This window comes from Euprymna scolopes, chromosome 18, assembly GCF_053919585.1.
Source record: "Euprymna scolopes isolate OS-2025 chromosome 18, ASM5391958v1, whole genome shotgun sequence".
Taxonomy (NCBI): domain Eukaryota; kingdom Metazoa; phylum Mollusca; class Cephalopoda; order Sepiida; family Sepiolidae; genus Euprymna; species Euprymna scolopes.
The window spans coordinates 34,475,620-34,495,930 of NC_136499.1; the positions used below are offsets into that span (position 1 = coordinate 34,475,620).

The 20,311-nt window shown below is 31.4% G+C and overlaps 1 protein-coding gene across 2 annotated transcripts in view; it reads right to left on the reverse strand.

Annotated features, from left to right (window-relative positions):
* The window catches only part of LOC145297583 (tyrosinase-like protein 2), a 95,251-nt gene extending 75,297 nt beyond the window's left edge, over positions 1–19,954 (reverse strand). The window contains exon 1 of one of the 2 annotated variants that reach the window (XM_080143625.1): positions 19,843–19,954. In XM_080143625.1, the coding sequence (XP_079999751.1) occupies positions 19,843–19,914 (72 nt within the window). In that variant the 5' untranslated portion in view covers positions 19,915–19,954. Of the gene's footprint in view, positions 1–14,467; positions 14,635–19,842 lie in introns of those variants that run through there. The other variant, XM_080143626.1, reaches the window with a different exon arrangement.
* Positions 19,955–20,311: the final 357 nt, after the last annotated feature.

Consider the following 20,311-nt stretch of genomic DNA (forward strand, 5'->3'; position numbering starts at 1 on the left):
AATACAGAAATTATATTTAAAGTTTTGGTTTTCTGTTCTTCTATGTCCATTTTTTTCCCCATGTTTTTCATCAAAATGTGTAGAGTATTTTCATCAGTTACATGGTTAGGAATCATATACTACGCTATAGTATTCATTTTCATATCAGTGCAGAATACATTTTTTTTTACACAGTGATCACCCCTTATCAAGGCCCGGAAGCCACTCAAGGATAAGGGTTATTGCGAGTACATTACGTTAGTGTGGAGATTTGATGAAGTGTTTACTTAAGGGGGCGGTTCATTAGGAAATTTGTTAGACATGAATACGGAAATGAAGTTCACATAACTACTAAAAGACAATCATACTATAACGTGAACATTGATTTTAATCTAAACTAAGAAAATATAGTAAACATCTACGATATTAAGTGGTGGTAGTGCTTTGGGAGGGGACATTATTATTATTATTATTATTATTATTATTAATAATAATAATAATAATAATAATAATAATAATAATAATTATTATTATTATTATTATTATTATTATTATTATTATTATTATTATTTCCCTCACTATGAGTTGTCTCACAGGCCATCATCAGTGATTGCTCACTGGCAGTAAAGTCTCCCCAGATTTCCAATGTTCTATACCTCTTGACCACTCATGCAAATGATTGCGCGTTATCACAACAGCCGTTGCCATTGATTTCTCGTTAGCATCGGCCATTGGTGTTTCCTGGTGTTTGAGTGACAAAATGCCTCCCCAAGGAACCAGATTTGAACTGCACACTTCCAGTGGAGATCTAGTTAGTTCTCTCCTACCTCGGACTTTCCATCCTTCCTGACTTTTCACAATTAGTTGGTGTGGCGCTATCGATTTCGGGTTTTAATTTAATAGCTGCTCCCTGAGGTTTTCTTTCAGTTTCTTCGCATATATCTTTAACACTTTTTTTTATAATCGAGCATGTATTTTTTTGAAAATTTTTAATTTCTTTAATTAAATTTAATCCATACTTTTATTCCGTACTTGTTTTTATTTTATTTTCATTTTATTTTAATTTATTTTTATTATTATATTTTTCACACTAATATTATTATTTTTTGTTACATTTACTTTTTCATACATATTCAAATAATGCTTTCGGCCCTTTTTGCCTCAAATAAGACCTTCAAAAAAGTTTTCGTGATTAAATTAACCAATGAAAACCTTTTGCGTATGCGCTTTTTAGGGGACAACCATTAAATTAAAACCCGTTTACGCAGGGTCCTCGTTCCCCGTGAAGTACATTTTTTTTTATCATTGTTGTTGTCGTTATAATAATAATAATAATAATAATAATAATAATAATAATAATAATAATAATAGTGCTTGTGCAGTGTACGCACCGTGCTATATTTTAGAAAGGATTTCCAAGTTTAATTTTATGGTATCTTTATTTTCTCATTAAATTGTGAGGTAAAAGTGCAAAATAGTTAGAAAACTATTAAATTAAACATATAAAAAATATAAAATAACTATTAAATAAAATAAATAACTATTATAAAAATATAAAAAATATAAAATAACTATTAAATAAAATAAATAACTATTATAAAAATATAAAAAATATAAAATAACTATTAAAAATGGCTTTCTTAATAGCGTTATTATTTCAGCACGGTAAGTAAACGGCCCAAATACCAAACGATATTTATTTATAAGATAAATCCAAGAAAATATGTTAACTAAAATTTAATGTACTTTTTATTTTTAGTTTATATCACAGCTTTAATTAAAACTGATTAGTTAATGAATTTTTAAGATGAATTTGTGTCCGTATGTCTCGGGAGAGAATAGAGAATTTCCCATTTCATTTCCCATTTCAGTCATGTAAATTATTTACAGATAAAATGTTATAAAACAAGCAAAAACTTTCAAGTTTTAAATATATTTCAAAGAAATAAATTTCATTTCCCAATTTAGACGCGTAAATTATTTACAGATAAAATGTTATAAAACAAAAAAGCAAACACTTTTAAGTTTTAATACATTTAAAAGAAATAAATTACGCCCGATGCTAAAATATTAATTCATCAATCGTTTTAGTTAAAAAAAGAAAAAAACAAAACAAAACAAAAAACTGTCGTGAGAAATGCTTCTAATTTTAAAATATTTGGAAATACTCAATGAAAAGTTTTATCTATTATTAAAAGAACAGACTGAAAAATATTCTCATAAAAAATTGGTTGTTTTGCAGTTTAAAAAAAAGTAAATAAAATGAAATATTCGATTGTCTTCGATAGATATAAATGTTCCAAAACAATCCACTTACTGTTACATTTTGTTAGATTAAAATTATCCCAATGTTCAATTATTATAATTATCCAAATGGAGAATTGTTTTTTTTTATTTTTAGAATAAAAACATGCAAGTTTGGACTACTTTCATAAAATTACCACAGCCACAATCTAAGGCAACGAAAAATATTTTTTATTGCCACGTGGCTGAACACCGGAAACTTAAGATACCTTTACCTACACATTGATCTGGTAATGACGTCACGCTGTCATGTTCACCGGCCTACTCTCTCGGTAGTCATGATGCTACCCCGTGAAATAAATAGAGATTTCTGTTCGAAATTCCGTGCAGATTTCGGAGTTCGACAGAAAGATCCTCGAGTTCAACAAGATAAACCTGAAGAAGGTCGTAGCTTACATCGATCGAAAAAGTTGTAAAAATAATATTCAAGATGAGAATAGTTATCTGAAGAATCCAAATAATACGAAAAGCCAATCTTCATCTCCAAAAATTCAGAAACATTATTATTAGAGTTGGAAATTATTTTAATAGTCTGAACAAAATTATTGTCCTTGTAGTTCAAAGAAATATAGGTTACATAAATAAAAGAGGTTTTTATAATAGATTCAAATTTATTTAAATTTATGCGTAATATAAAACAAGCTTTACAAGTGCACGTCTTTTTAACGGAAGGAAAATAACTCCACACATGGACATTTCGTTACGTATTATATACAAAACTGGTTAATATCTGCACCTTCAGCGATATTTATACAGTACCTATATAAAAACCAAGTACGTCCAAGGATGGAGTACTGCTGCCATATCTGGGCAGGAGCTGCTAAAAACAGCCTATCCTGCCTTAACAGAGTACAAAATAGACTTCATTGCCGAGTGGGGGATGCGCTTTTCTCTTCCCTGCAACCTATCTCCCACAGAAGGGACGTTGCAAGCCTGTCGTTGTTTTATCGTTATTTCCATGGGAAGTGCTCATCTGAGCTCCAATCTCTGATCAGCTCTAGCTAATCTTTCACGAAAAACATCCGTCTAGCTGAAACCACTGTCAGTAATTTTCCCTGCTCTTTATCTGTGCCTAAACCAAAACGTAGATTCCATGAACAAAGCTTCTTTCTTAGAAGTGCACGCCTGAGGAACTCTGTTTCGTTTGCCTGTTTCTCACCTGACTATAACTTGGATGTCTTCAAGTCCAACATAAACAAGTTACTGATAAACCGCCCCCTTAAGTAAGACAGGAGACATTGTTTTGTACTGAGAGGGAGATGATCTGTCACCTGAATTCTTAAATACAGGGCATACTGATGAGGTTTTCCAGGGTGTTGGGAAGCAATTCTCCTTAAGACAACGCTTAAACAGTTTTGTAAGTATGGGGGCAAGTCCTGGTTGAAGCTTTTTCAATACTATAATTGGAATGCCATCAGGGCCAGTTGCTTTACTGGAATCAAGGTTCTTGATTAGCTTGGCGACATCATGCACAGATATTATTATGTTGCATTGCGTGTTGTTATAGGAGGAAGTTGATGGCTTTGGTCACATAGGGTATAATTAGTTGCAAAGTTCATGGCAAATAGTTTGGCCTTGTCTGATGCTGACGAGATGATCTCAGGTCCATTGATAATGGTTGGGATAGAACGCACGCTTCTTTTCAGGATCCTATTTGCTATTTGCCAAAACTGGTGGGAACCAAGCCGCTGCTCAGCTACTTTGGAGTTAACGGACTGAGCATATAGCTCTCTTGCATTTTTTATTACTTTTTTATAGTGGTTGCTGGCAGTCCTGAAAGCAGCTTTAGTCTCAGTACATCTATTACGTTGGTAGCTATGGAAAAAGTGATTTCTGTGCGCAATGGCGCAAGCAGCACATTCTGGGGAGAACCGTGGCTGGCTGTTAGGTTTTTGTTGGAACTTTTTGGATAGTAAGAATCGGTTTATACCTTCAATTAACCATACGATCATATCTGATACTATAGAGGACACATCCCTTTTGAACATGGAATGCAGAGGTAGATCAGATATAAATGTACGGAAGCTATCCCAGTTAGCCAGTATCGATATACTATACGGTGGAGAGGTACGTCTGAAGACTTGTTACATTTCATTCTTATCTTAACTCATACAACCGAATGGTCGGAAGATCCCAGAGGAAATTGAACTGAACACAAACATAGCTCAGGGGAAGTTGTGAGAAAAAGGTCTAGAAGACTTGCATACTGGCCGGTAGTATCGGGCACACGGGTGGGTTCGTGAGCAATCTGAGTGAGGTCATAGGCAATGGAGAAGTCATGAAAGAACCTCCCCTCATCATCTGTCTTTTTGAGTGGGTCAGCTATTCCCCATTGTGGACATTGAAGCCACCACAGATGTGAATGTTAGTCGAATGGGGGAGCAGACAGGATGTGGTAAAATTTCTCAGATATGCTCTTAAAGATAGTAACTTGTTTTTTGTTGTACGATGTTTTCTTTCCGTTTTTTTGTGTACAATGTTTTTTTTCCGTTTTTTTTCCGTTTTTTGTTGTACGATATTTTCTTTCCATTTTTTCGTTGCACGATGTTTTCTTTCCGTTTTTAGTTTCATAATGTTTTCTTCCGTTTTTAGTTTCATGATGTTTTCTTTCCGTTTTTTATTGTATGATGTTTTCTTTCCGATTTTTTTTGTTTCATGATGCTTTCTTTCCATTTTTTCGTTGTATGATGTTTTCTTTCGCTTTTTTGTTTCATGATGCTTTCTTTCCTTTTTTTGTATGAGGCTTTCTTTCCATATTTTGTTGTATGATGTCTTTTCCCGTTTTTTTGTTTCATGATGTTTTCTTTCCGTTTTTTTGTTTCATGATTTTGTCTTTCCGTTTTTTGTTACATGATGTTTTCTTTCCGTTTTTTGTTGTATGATGTTTTCTTTCCGTTTTTTGTTTCATGATGTTTTCTTTCCGTTTTTTGTTTCATGATGTTTTCTTTCCTTTTTTATTTCATGATGTTTTCTTTTAGTTTTTTCTTTCATGATGTTTTCTTTCCGTTTTTTGTATCATGATGTTTTCTTTCCGTTTTTTTGTATATGATGTTTTCTGTCAATTTTTTTTGTATCATGATGTTTTCTTTCCATTTTTTGTTGTATGAAGTTTTCTGTCCCTTTTTTTGTTTCATGATCTTTTCTTTCCGTTTTTTATGTATGACGTTTTCTTCTGTTTTTTGTTGTATGTTTTCTTTCAATTTTTTTGTTCATGATGTTTTCTTTCCGTTTTTTGTTTCATGATGTTTTCTTTCCGGTTTTTGTTTCATGATGTTTTCTTTTCGTTTTGTTTTTTGTTTAATGATGTATTCTTTTCGTTTTTTGTTGTATGATGTTTTCTTTCCATTTTTATTGTTTCATCACGTTTTCTTTACATTTTTGTTGTATGATGTTTTCTTTCCGTTTTGTGTTTCATGATGTTTTCATTCCGTTTTTTTTTTCATGATGTTTTCCTTCTATTTTTTGTTTCATGATGTTTTCTTTCCGTTTTTGTTTCCCGATGTTTTCTTTCCGTTTTTATGATGTTTTCTTTCCGTTTTTGTTTCATGATGTTTTCTTTTTGTTTTTTTGTTTTATGATTTTTTCTTTCCGTTTTTTTGTTGTATGATGTTTTCTTTACGTTTTTTTTGTTTCATGATGTTTCTTTCGTTTTTTGTTTTATGATGTTTTCTTTCAATTTTTTGTTGCAGGATGTTTTCTTTCCGTTTTTTGTTGTATGAAGTTTTCTTTCCGTTTTTTATTGTATGAAGTTTTCTTTCCGTTTTTTGTTGTATGAAGTTTTCTTTCCGTTTTTTGTTGTATGAAGTTTTCTTTCCGTTTTTTGTTGTACGATGTTTTCTTTCCGTTTTTAGTTTCATGATGCTTTATTTCCGTTTTTTGTTTAATGATGTTTTCTTTACTATTTTTGATTCATGATGTTTTCTTTCGTTTTTTGTTTTATGATGTTCTCTTTCCGTTTTTTGTTGCAGGATGTTTTCTTTCCGTTTTTTTTGTATGAAGTTTTCTTTCCGATTTTTATTGTATGAAGTTTTCTTTCCGTTTTTTATTATATGAAGTTTTCCTTCTGTTTTTTGTTGTACGATGTTTTCTTTCCGTTTTTAGTTTCATGATGATTTCTTTCCGTTTTTTGTTTAATGATGTTTTCTTTACTATTTTTTAGTCATGATGTTTTCTTTCGTTTTTGGTTTTATGATGTTTTCTTTCCGTTTTTTGTTGCAGGATGTTTTCTTTCCGTTTTTTATTGTATGAAGTTTTCTTTCCGTTTTTTATTGTATGAAGTTTTCTTTTCGTTTTTTTGTTTTATGATTTTTTCTTTCCATTTTTGTTGTATGATGTTTTCTTTACGTTTTTTGTTTTATGATGTTTTCTTTCGTTTTTTGTTTTATGATGTTTTCTTTCCGTTTTTTGTTGCAGGATGTTTTCTTTCCGTTTTTTATTGCATGAAGTTTTCTTTCCGTTTTTTATTGTATGAAGTTTTCTTTCGTTTTTTGTTTTATGATGTTTTCTTTCCGTTTTTAGTTTCATGAAGTTTTCTTTCCGTTTTTTGTTTAATGATGTTTTCTTTCCGTTTTTTGTTTAATGATGTTTTCTTTACTATTTTTTATTCATGATGTTTTCTTTCCGCTTTTTGTCTCTCGATGTTTTATTTCCGTTTTTTGTTTCATGATGTTTTCTTTACGTTTTTTATTATGTTTTCTTTCCGTTTTTGTTTCATGATGTTTTCTTTTCGTTTTTTTTATGATTTTTTCTTTCCATTTTTGTTGTATGATGTTTTCTTTACGTTTTTTGTTTTATGATGTTTTCTTTCGTTTTTTGTTTTATGATGTTTTCTATACGTTTTTTGTTGAAGGATGTTTTCTTTCCGTTTTTTATTGTATGAAGTTTTCTTTCCGTTTTTTATTGTATTAAGTTTTCTTTCGTTTTTTGTTTTATGATGTTTTCTTTCCGTTTTTAGTATCAGGAAGTTTTCTTTCCGCTTTTTGTTTAATGATGTTTTCTTTCCGTTTTTAGTTTAATGATGTTTTCTTTACTATTTTTGATTCATGATGTTTTCTTTCCGCTTTTTGTTTAATGATGTTTTATTTCCGGTTTTTGTTTCATGATGTTTTCTTTACGTTTTTATGATGTTTTCTTTCCGTTTTTGTTTCATGATGTTTTCTTTTCGTTTTTTTGTTTTATGATTTTTTCTTTCCATTTTTGTTGTATGATGTTTTCTTTACGTTTTTTGTTTTATGATGTTTTCTTTCGTTTTTTGTTTTATGATGTTTTCTTTCCGTTTTTTGTTGCAGGATGTTTTCTTTCCGTTTTTTATTGTATGAAGTTTTCTTTCCGTTTTTTATTGTATGAAGTTTTCTTTCGTTTTTTGTTTTATGATGTTTTCTTTCCGTTTTTAGTTTCATGAAGTTTTCTTTCCGTTTTTTGTTTAATGATGTTTTCTTTCCGTTTTTTGTTTAATGATGTTTTCTTTACTATTTTTTATTCATGATGTTTTCTTTCCGCTTTTTGTCTCTCGATGTTTTATTGCCGTTTTTTGTTTCATGATGTTTTCTTTACGTTTTTTATGATGTTTTCTTTCCATTTTTTGTTTCATGATGTTTTCTTTTCGTTTTTTTTTATGATTTTTTCTTTCCATTTTTGTTGTATGATGTTTTCTTTACGTTTTTTGTTTTATGATGTTTTCTTTCGTTTTTTGTTTTATGATGTTTTCTTTACGTTTTTTGTTGCAGGATGTTTTCTTTCCGTTTTTTATTGTATGAAGTTTTCTTTCCGTTTTTTATTGTATTAAGTTTTCTTTCGTTTTTTGTTTTATGATGTTTTCTTTCCGTTTTTAGTTTCATGAAGTTTTCTTTCCGTTTTTTGTTTAATGATGTTTTCTTTCCGTTTTTAGTTTAATGATGTTTTCTTTACTATTTTTGATTCATGATGTTTTCTTTCCGCTTTTTGTTTAATGATGTTTTATTTCCGTTTTTTGTTTCATGATGTTTTCTTTACGTTTTTATGATGTTTTCTTTCCGTTTTTGTTTCATGATGTTTTCTTTTCGTTTTTTTGTTTTATGATTTTTTCTTTCCATATTTGTTGTATGATGTTTTCTTTACGTTTTATGTTTTATGATGTTTTCTTTCGTTTTTTGTTTTATGATGTTTTATTTCCGTTTTTTGTTGCAGGATGTTTTCTTTCCGTTTTTTATTGTATGAAGTTTTCTTTCCGTTTTTTATTGTATGAAGTTTTCTTTCGTTTTTTGTTTTATGATGTTTTCTTTCCGTTTTTAGTTTCATGAAGTTTTCTTTCCGTTTTTTGTTTAATGATGTTTTCTTTCCGCTTTTTGTTTAATGATGTTTTCTTTACTATTTTTGATTCATGATGTTTTCTTTCCGCTTTTTGTTTCCCGATGTTTTCTTTCCGTTTTTTTGTTTAATTATTTTTTCTGTCCATTTTTGTTGTATGATGTTTTCTTTACGTTTTTTTTTGTTTCATTATGTTTTCTTTCGTTTTTTGTTTTATGATGTTTTATTTCCGTTTTTTGTTGCATGATGTTTTCTTTCTTTTTTATTGTATGATGTTTTCTTTCCGTTTTTTGTTGTACGATGTTTTCTTTCCGTTTTTTGTTTAATGATGTTTTCTTTACTATTTTTGATTAATGATGTTTTCTTTCCGCTTTTTGTTTCATGATGTTTTCTTTACGTTTTTTATGATGTTTTCTTTACTATTTTTGTTTCATGATGTTTTCTGTTAGTTTTTTTTTGTTTTATGATTTTTTCTTTCCATTTTTTGTTGTATGATGTTTTCTTTACGTTTTTTTTGTTTCATGATGTTTTCTTTCGTTTTTTGTTTTATGATGTTTTCTTTCCGTTTTTTTGTTGCAGGATATTTTCTTTCCGTTTTTTATTGTATGAAGTTTTTTTTCCGTTTTTTGTTGTATGATGTTTTCTTTCCGTTTTTAGTTTCATGATGTTTTCTTTCCGTTTTTTATTGTATGAAGTTTTCTTTCCGTTTTTTATTGTATGAAGTTTTCTTTCCGTTTTTTGTTGTATGAAGTTTTCTTTCCGTTTTTAGTTCATGATGTTTTCTTTCCGTCTTTTATTGTATGAAGTTTTCTTTCAGTTTTTTATTGTATGAAGTTTTCTTTCGTTTTTTGTTGTACGATATTTTCTTTACGTTTTTAGCTTTATTATGCTTTCTTTCCATTTTTTGTTTAATGATGTTTTCTTTACTATTTTTGATTCATGATGTTTTCTTTCCGTTTTTTGTTGTATGATGTTTTCGCTTTTTGTTTCATGATGCTTTCTTTCCATTTTTTATTTATGATGTTATCTTTCCATTTTTTTTGTATCATGATATATTCATTCCATTTTTTGTTGTATGATGTTTTCGTTCTGTTTTGTTTTGTTTCATGATATTTTCTTTCCGTTTTTTGTTTCACGATGTTTCCTTTTGTTTTTTTTGTTTCATGATGTTTTCTTTCTGTTTTTTGTTGTACAATGTTTTATTTCGGTTTTTTGTTTCATGATGCTTTCTTTAAGTTTTTTGTTGTACAATGTTTTCTCTACGTTTTTAGTTGTACGAGGTTCTCTTTCGTTTTTCGTTGTACGATGTTTTTGTGTTTTTTGTTTTACAATATTTTCTTTCCGTTTATTGTTGTATGATGTTTTCTTTCCGTTCTTTTTGTTTCATGATGTTTTTTTTACGTTTTCTTTTTGTATGATGTTTTTTCCGTTTTTTTTTGTACAATGTTTTCTCTATGTTTTTAGTCGTACGATGTTTTCTTTTTTTGTTTTACAATGTCTTCTTTCCGTATTTTATTGTAGGATTTTTTGTTTACCTTTTTCGTTATACGATGTTTTCTTTACGTTTTTCGTTGTATGATGTTTTCTTTCCGTTTTTTGTTGTACGATGTTTTCTTTCCGTTACGCTTAACATTTTGTTTATTATTTCATATGAGTAGAATTCTGTAAAAACACCTCATTTGTTTATTGAATTGGAATTCATTATTGAGAGGAGTATTATTTTATTATTTTATTTCATTAATCCATTTCATTTCAATAACGAATTCAGATTATATACGATATATACCATTCCAATTAAAATACTATATATACCATTCGGAACGACATGATCGTGGAAGATCAGATAATAAATAAACGCCCTCGACGTCTCCCGAAGCCAAAGTTGCACCAAAAGAAGGTCATGCTAACTGTTTGGTGGCTTGCAACCGGTCCTATACATTACATCGGGGCCCGTGGCACAGTGAGTAGAGACGTTGAATCTCTACGGTTCCAGGTGAGAATTGTCTGAAAATAGCGGTTTCAATCCTAACCAAAGACGGCCAGAGGCTTACTTGGCCAAAACGTGGTGAGACGACAACAACTACGGATGGCAGTGGATGTTGAGAATGCAGTTAGGAGATTTGAAGTTCCTATCCGTCGCGGTTACCACCTGACGAAGGCCAGAGGAATAGTTAGTCGAAACATCGTGAAACAACAACTAAGATGAAGATAATAGTCCGCAATGAAATAAATTAATACCTTATTTGTTATTTAAAATTAACTTATCTTGCATTTGGTAACAGTAATTGTGGTACACTACTTTTATTTGTAAGAAAAAACATCTTAAAATAAGTTAAAGCACAAAACTCTTCTCCGTGTAAAAAACTAACTCATATTGCCTTTTACAAGTAAGCAGGTAATAATGTTTTTACCTGAAATGCGTTGTTTTAAAAGATTACTAATCTACACAAGAAAGCCTCCAGAGTATTAATAACTACTAAAAACTACTCGATGATTTTACCTATTTTTTTTATTGTACGACTTTTTCCGTCACGGTTAAGATTTTGATTATCTTTTCATATTGGTAGAATTCCGTACAAGTACCTTGTTTTCTTATGCAAGAGTAACTTACTTTGCCTTTGGTAACAGTAATGTGTTTTGCACTATCAGGTTGACAAAAAAGTTCTGGCGGTTTTAACTTTTAAATTAAAATGAGCATATCTCAGCTCAAACAAAAATTTATTGATCAAAATAAGCACCATCAGAATCAACATACTTTTTCTAACGCAAAACAAGTGTATTTATGCAAGTAGCCTAAAATCTTGCGTTCTGGTGGCGATGAAGTCGCTGAAAGCGACTATGATATCGCTTAGTTTTTTTTTAACGCATTTTTCACACAGAAAGTTATCGAGATGCTTGAAAAAGTGGTAGTCGGTAGGTGAGAGGTTTAGAGAGTATGGTTCAACTTCTGCAGACTCGGTTGCACAACGTGCAGTCGGGCGTTGTCGTGACGGAGAATTGGTCTCTTTCTGTTCATGCTGAGTCATGTTGTCGAAGTTTCTGATGCATTTCATCCATTTGTTGACAGTACTTCTCCACCGTAATAGTTTCGCCTGCATTCAGACAATGTAGCGGATGAGACCGGTTGCAGGGCACCAAACAGTCAGCATGACCTTCTTTTGGTGCAAATTTGGTTTCGGGAAGTGTCGAGAAACGGGTCGTTCTTGTTGCGTAAATTTTCATGGATGAGACCGGTCGCAGACCACTAAACAGTCAACTTGACCTTTTGACTTCAGGAAGTGTCGTGTAGATTCTCTGGAGTCTAATCACTGAGCTGAACATCACCGGTTATCGTAAAAAACCCAATTTTCATCGCCGGTTAAAAAATGGTTCTTGTTGCGTAAAAATTTGCGAAATACTCATTTATTAAGTTTTTTTTGTCTTCCAATTTCTCTCAAGTTGTTAGAAATCGTCGTGTACGTTGAGATGCAAGTTCTCGAACAGTTGTGCATGGATTGGTTTCGATTAAGGCTCTCAACATCCGATAGCCGACCACTATTTCACTAACATCATCTTCAAGGCTCTCATCGCCGGCACAAATTTCTTAAACCGCCATTGTGCTGTGCGTTCAGTAGTGCTTCCTTAGCCAGACGCTTCGTTGATATCGCAAGCTGTTTCAGCAGCTTTTCGACATAGCATGAATTAAAACAAGAAAATTGTGCGAATTTGTTTTTTTCCATCTTGTATTCAATGTTCTAGAAAATAAACATAATTAAAAAAAAAACGTTTGTAATTTAAACGTTTAGATAGAGTGAAAAACGCTTTCTAAAATGACATATAAAATAAAGGTATTATAACGAAAACTTATTTGAAAATACATTATTTGAAATTTTTTTTTTTTACATGGTAGTCACCACTTATCAAGACCCGGACGCCATTCGGGGATAAGGGTTATTGCGTGTACAGTAATCAATGGGACACTATCGTAGCAATCGTTAGTAATGGAGATTTGATAAAGTGTCTTACTAAAGGGGGCGGTTTATCAGGAATTTATTTATGTTAGACTTGAAGACATTCAAGTTGTAGTCAGGTGGGAAACAGGCAAACAGAAGAGAGTTCCACAGGCGTGCAGTTCTAAGAAAGAAGCTTTGTTCATGGAATCTACGTTTTGATTTAGGCACATATAAAGAGTGGGGACAATTATTGAAAATTATCAAAATGAAAAATTCTACAAGAACTTTCTTCTCAACCAAATAGTTTCATTTGTAAGAAAAAACTTTAAAATAAGTTAAATCACAAAAAACTTTATCCATGTAAATAGAAAAGTAACTTATCTTGTCTTTTACGCGTAACATTTTCACCTGAAATCCACTAATTTAAAAGATAACTAATCTACACAAAGAGGCCCCAGAGCACTAATAACTACTCAAGCTTTTTCATGATTTTACCTGATTTTTTTTTATCACGGTTACGATTTATTTTTTTAATATGGGTAGAATACCGTACTAATGCCTTATTTACTTATTTAAAAGGATAACTTATCCTGCCTTTGGTAACAGCAATGTGTTATACACCACTTTTATTTGTAAGAAAACACTTTAAATTAAGTTTAAATTTAACCTTAAATTGTACCCCCTCGATGTAAATACCCCCGACAAATCCGAAAAGCAGCAAAATCCCACCCCTTCACAGTTGAGATCCCTAGATGTAAGAATGCCTTCTACTCCAGTAGTTTATTTCCCAGAACCGCTAGAATTTGGAATTCCCTTCAGGCTTCCTGCTTCCCCAACTGTACTGACATGCAGAAGTTCAAGTGTGATGTGAACCGACATCTTGCTGCCCAACTCCCTACATAGTACTCCTGTAGCTTATGTCCCCGATAGTAGCGCCCTACATCAAAATTGCAAAGTGCCTGGTTTGGGAGTGAAAAATGTAATAATAATATTAAAAAGAACTGCTGCATGTAAGGAGAAAAGTAACATGTCTTACCTTTGACACGTACTAATGTACCTGAAATGCGTTGTTTTAAAAGATCGCCAATCTACACAAGAAGGCGTGCAAAGCACTAATAAATCTAAGTTTCTAATCCTCCGATTATTTTCTTAGTATTAAAATATGTCTTAAAATACAACATGACAAACAAATCAACATCGTGACAAGCAGTCACAGTGCTATAGTATTAGTTGTATTAATAGTTTTATTATTCTCAATTAATATATATGTGTCTTTTACTGTCTTTTTTTCTTTCTTTCCATCTGTATTTCTCATACTACTTCCCCTATGCAACCGTCTTATTGCATGTAATATTTAAAAAATTTAAGAATATCTAAAACTTCAAAACATAAACTGTTAATTAATTTTTTTTCAGCGGGAAAAATGTTTAAATCTTCTAAAAACAAAATAAAAATCTTGAAATAAATGCGCCAAAATGAGAAACATTTTACACACGTTTCATTGACAAATATTTGATACATAACGAGAAAAATCACGATAAAAATGTTAAACATTCAAAAACAAGAGAAATTTAAGGGACAAAAAATTATGTCCTCGAAAATCGAAAGCGCCTAGATAGAAATAGTAGAACAAATTTTGTGCCCTAGCGCTTTTGCGCGAGGCCAATGTGTATGAATTATTAAACATGATTGATGCGATTTACTTTTTTTTTAATTTCTTTTTTACTTTTCTCGATCAAATAACCGCGGAATCAAATACCTTCTGATAAGCAGACATTCTTCTATTTATCCTGTCAAACACCTTCCTACTAAGATAACACACAATGATGTATGTATATGTCTGAAAGTATATTTGAGCGACGTAATACTTTTAAACCGATTTTGTATGCACATAGAGTACAAGAGCAAAACACACACAAACACACACACATATGATTATAAATATTAATAATAATTTTTATACTTACAGGCACTAGTGTTTCATGCTTTCGCTGTCACCAGTGTAGGAAGTGATAATTTCTACTCGTCGGGAGATTCGAAATCATTTACAAAGTCAATATTTGACGCCATTGGTCAGGACGTTACCTTCAGGCCAGTGTAAATTAACACGATAATGAAGAAAAACACTTATAAATGCGAGCATGAGAGTAAAGAAGTAAAACGTGTTATAAAAAACCGGAAGTATGTGAACATCAGAAAGGCCCTACGCGAGTCGATCTACATCTTGACGGTAACAGTCCTTATTAGGGGCACAATAATGGCTAATATAATTAAAGAATGGCTAATATAATCAAAAAAGTATAGGGATTAGCAAAAATGATATAAAATATATTTGGATTATTTGGATTGCTTGGATTATTGTTCTCATCTTTGTTGTTTCTTTTCACAACGTTTCGGCCGATGTAACCTCCGACCGTCTTCAGCTGCATTCACATTTTATATTATTCGTGAATGGTGAAAAATAGCGCCAAGTCTATTCTTTTTTTTCCTTTTTTTTTAAAATAAATCCGCATCTATTCCATTTTTTATATGATGTTTGTATATTTTTGAGATGAGACTTGATAATTATTTTTTGTAGTATTTGAATTGTTTATTCTCATCTTTGTTTTTTTTTCCGCAAGGTTTCAGCCGATGTAACCTCCGACCGTCTTCAGGTGCATTCACATTAGATGTTATTTGTGAATGGTGAAAAATGGCGCCAAGTTTCTTTCTTTTTTTTTCCTTTTAATAAATTCGGGTCCATTCTGTTTTTTTTTTTATATGGTGTTTGTATATTTTTTAGATGAGGCTTGATAATTATTTTTTGTATTATTTGAATTGTTTTGACTATTATTCTAATCTTTGGTGGTTTTTTGTTTATAGAAATCACCACTTATCAAGCCGCAGAAGCCACTCGAGGATAAGGATTAATGAGTGTACAGTAGTCAATGGGACTTAAAAACACTTCCTTTCACATAATGCATATGTGTGTGAAATTAAAAAAAAGATCGGTCCCAGCTGTTTCGGAGTCCATAGGGTACGAACTCTCTCTCTCTCTCTCTCACACACACACACACACACACATACACACACAAAAGTCTTTTATATATAAGTAGAGATATAAATCTACATACGTTATACTAATTTTAAACCTCACATATTCCCGAACTTAAAATACTGGACAAAGATAAAGGAGGAGGAGGATGAGGAGGAGGAGGAGGAGAAGAAGAAGAAGAAGAAGAAGAAGAAGAAGAAAAGAAGAAGAACTAAACACGTTTCATTTATATTAGCCATTATTCAACCTCTCAGGAATCGGTTAGCAATGAAATGTAGATTGATCTGCGTAGGGCCTTTTCTGATTAATGATAGTAGGGAGACCCGATGTTACCCAGGATGTAATGATGATCAATGAATGTGTCACACTCCATATTTTTTATTGTTATTGAAATCGGTGAATTCGCACTTTTTTCAATCAAATCGATTAAGAGGGGACTCACCGCAGTGCACCCAAAGGAAAATTCACATGCCTCCACGCAGTGAATTAGTCCATAATGCATTATAGTTTACATTGCACTGTAGAGAACCTACTGTTGATTTTATAAAATTATTTTTCTATAATGGCTTGAATTAAAGTTTAAAATGCCAAAGTCAAGTATCATGTTCAATTATGCCCTAAACAGAAACATTCATTTTGAACGCGCCCCCATCATAACAAAGAACCTATTGTTGACTTAATATGCCGGGCCTTGCGTAGTTATAACGGCTTTAATTAAAGTTTAAAAGGTAAAAGTCAAATATCATGCTTCAATTGTGCTCTAATCAGAAACATTCATTTCGAACGTGATACATGAACGTAAACCGCACTATATAAAACACCTTATTTACACCCTATTATATAGACCCTGTATGCAACATACGTCGATTTGGTCATTCGTAAATATGCAACCGGCTATATAACACAACAGTTAGTCTACGTTCATCCGGGACAGTGTGTCTTCTATGAAAAGAGTTGGCTCGATCCATCCTGAGTGAATGTCGCCATATGAGTCAGTAAGTACTGGAGAAATATTCCAATTTAATTCAACAATGTAATATCATGTTTTCTTTAAACATTGTCCGATAATCTGTTAAAATTCTTGACAAATTTGACATGTTAGCAAACATGTAAATAGCTGAAACAATAATTAAATTCAAATATATATATGTAAATTAGTGGACATTCAGAGTATGAACCGCATCGATTAACAAAAATGTAATCTTTAATAATAAATAAATAAATAAAAACACGCGAAAGAAAGGACACATTAAAAACGATATACTCCCTTGTCACATATTTTTGCTAACACATTGCAACAAAAGCGGAAGAGGTTACTGTGATACTGGCCAGATATGTAGGAGCAACCCGGGGTAGGGAGTTGGGCAGAAAAAAGATTTTATTTTTAATAAAAAAGGATATACTCCCCTCCAACCGTCACATATTTTTGCTAGCACATTGCAACTGAAGCATAAGAGATTACTGCGATACGGCCAGAATTGTAGGGTAAACCTGCAGTGGGGCGTTGGGCAGCAAAATGTTTGTTCACATTACATTTAGATTTGTGCATGTTGATAGTGATAGTGGAGGAAACAAGAAACAAAAGAAGCTAGCAGAGTAGAAATCTCCCAGCACCAAGAAACATCTATAATGGAGGGGTGGGATTTTGCTGCTAATCCGGTGGGTCCGGAATATTTTCGTTGGGGGACGAGGTAAACATTTTCAAATAAATCTTATTCGGAAATACGCTTATAAAAAACGAAAACAAAGTACTGTAATTATTATTATTATTATTATTATTATTATTATTATTATTATTTTGAAACTGCTGAAACAAAAGTGTATAAAATCTTGTTTTCAATATCAAAAATTAATTTGTGAAACTATACTTTTTGCACATATTAATCGAATTGTGATCAACCAGACGACTTTATTATAATAGATTACTATAATTAATGTAATTGTTGTTTTTATTGTTATTATTATTTAAAATCATCCATTCGATTACTATTTCAATCACCTGTTTATTTCGACAAAAATTGCAGTCCTTCGGAAAAACACGTAAACAGCTACGTGCGTTACCAAACAGTGTGCGGTTTCTCTTCTTAAAGTGCACTATATATATATTTTGCCTTTTGGATTATTTTGGATCATCTTCCAATTACGCGATTCCCTTGGATTTTACTTGTGCAAATGGAAATTGAATCAACTTTTTTGGATTCTGCAGTTTTGGATTTTACCATCATTGGATACTTTATCCATTCACGTGAAATCACCTTTTTTTCTTCACCCTATTCCCTCTGCTTCACTTGCTATTATCAAGTAAGATGTATGACTTACTTGTAGTTTCATCAAATACTTTTTCAAGCAAAATCCGATCCTGCATTTTGCTAAATCATATCCTCTGATGACAAGGGCGGTATTTCTTCGAAATCCGCAGATTAAGGACTATACACTTATTTAGTGTTTTCTTTTCAAATTAAACATGTTCTTAAGTCTTTTTCAAAGTGTTTTTAACATGTTTTATTAACCACGTTCACTTGTATATATATATATATATATATATATATATATATATATATATATATATATATATGTATATATATACATATATATATATATAAAATATATTTTAGTCATCGACATACAGTCCTGTTTCGTTGTTTCACAACTCATCAGTGCCGCTAGACTAACACCTATCCCAAGCCGAGGATCGAACCTAGAACTGTCGTGATGACAGTCGGCAGTTCTACCCCCTGACTACGGAAGCGGTGGCCGCAATTAATCTGTCCGAATGTCTATTTAAATAAACATCCGTCCGCCACTCGTAAAGTGCTCAAACGTATGTTTGTAAACAAACCGCGAGCTTCGCATTCTTTCAGCTAAATTAAGTAGCGAGTGAGATTATTTACGATAGTGCTCAACCCAAGAGGGGGCTTTATATATATATATATATATATATATATATATATATATATATATATATATATATATATAGTGGTGGGACGATTGCAATATTTTCCCGATTCCGATATAATACCCGATTAGATTCCGATTCTTCTTAAATCTTTAAATATTTAGATATAGCATTTTAGCGGAGCGTGCAATGTATGCAGATATTTTCGGAAACGTAAAAATACCTTTGTGAAGTGGAAGGATCTATAAATTTTGGTTTTTACTGGTAGTTGTTTAAAATCTGTAAATATTTATTGTCTTATCATTAGTATGATATTAGCAATGGAAAATAAGGTTTTAAACACAAACGAACGTGAAACAAAAGAATCGTTTCTTGCATCGAAAAATAGACACAAAATCTTTCGATTCTGATTCCTAGTCCGATACCCCCCAAAAGTTCCAATTTTTCCGATTCACGATTCCGATTAACTGCCCAAACACTGATATATAATATTATAATTGTACACACACACACACACACACACACACATGGTTAAGGAGAGCAGTTCATAAATTAAATTAAGAAGATGTGTAATAAAGTTATATAGAATATCAGATCAATAAGAACGATAATAAAAAGAGAGTGGGGAAGAATCCTTTTAACCCATAGCATTTCGAAGCTAGATGCTTCTGAACAGAAGAGAAGAAAAGTTGGAATTATACAAATATAAGAATATACAAATAAAATCGACTAAATGGCATTTAGATTATAATTGAAAATATAAGGAATTAATTTATATATATATATATTTATATAAATAACTAGGAACAAACCGTATTATTTGTTCACCAACGTTTCGTCTTTATTTCGAGACTTCCTCTGGATGAATGAGATTAAAAAAAATAAATTTTTTTTTTCTTAATCTCATTCATTCAGAGGAAGTCTTGAAATAAAGACGAAACGTTGATGAACACATAATACGGTTTGTTCCTTTTTATTTCTCTATTTTGTCGGAATACTATTTCCATTATTTTCATCATATCTATCTATCTATCTATCTATCTATCTATCTATATATATATATATATATATATATATATATATATATATATAACTTATATATTTCTTTGGAAATATATAAATTATATAAAATATAAATTTCTTCTTAGATAAACTGACTTAGTTGTCAATCATATTTCGTTTTTTTTTTAATGCTGTAGTCTGTTTTATTTATTGTTTATAGCAAACAATCAAATACTTAAAAGACTTCCATGATGAAATATTTTTGATTCAATTATTTAAACACAAATAACAACGTACATTAAAATAGAAAAAAAAATCTAAACGTTTCTACCGATGCCTACAAAAATTAAACAGATCATCCATAGAGACAGTTCCTCATTCGGTCTCAAAATAAAAAAAAAAATACTTACAGAAGAGAGTAGCATAGTGCTCCATAGCGGTTGGGAAAATTCTGCACTGACGCCATCTTGTCTTTTCAGCATATGTATTCATTTCTTATTACGTCGGCCTCCGCTTTAATATATTCCCATTGGCAACAGATCTGCAACAGCCGGAGCGCCACCATTTCTTCAAGATGGACACCAATAACTGGGAGTGTTCGTATATTTACCAAAGTACGTTTGCAAACTAAGATAATATATGAATACGTACCGTCCTGGTGAGTTAATTCTATCAGCTTTTCACGTAATAACCGTGTTTAATCGTTTGAATAAGACAAGCAAATGGATATCCAAATATCTTCCTAAATGGGTCAGACTTTGGTTTTAAATATAATTTTCAATACTAAATGCATAGATTGGATAAAAACCGCATTCGAAATCGAGTGGGCGACGACCTTTTTTTGCACCTCCCTCTACTTCCTTCTTTTTTCACAGAAGA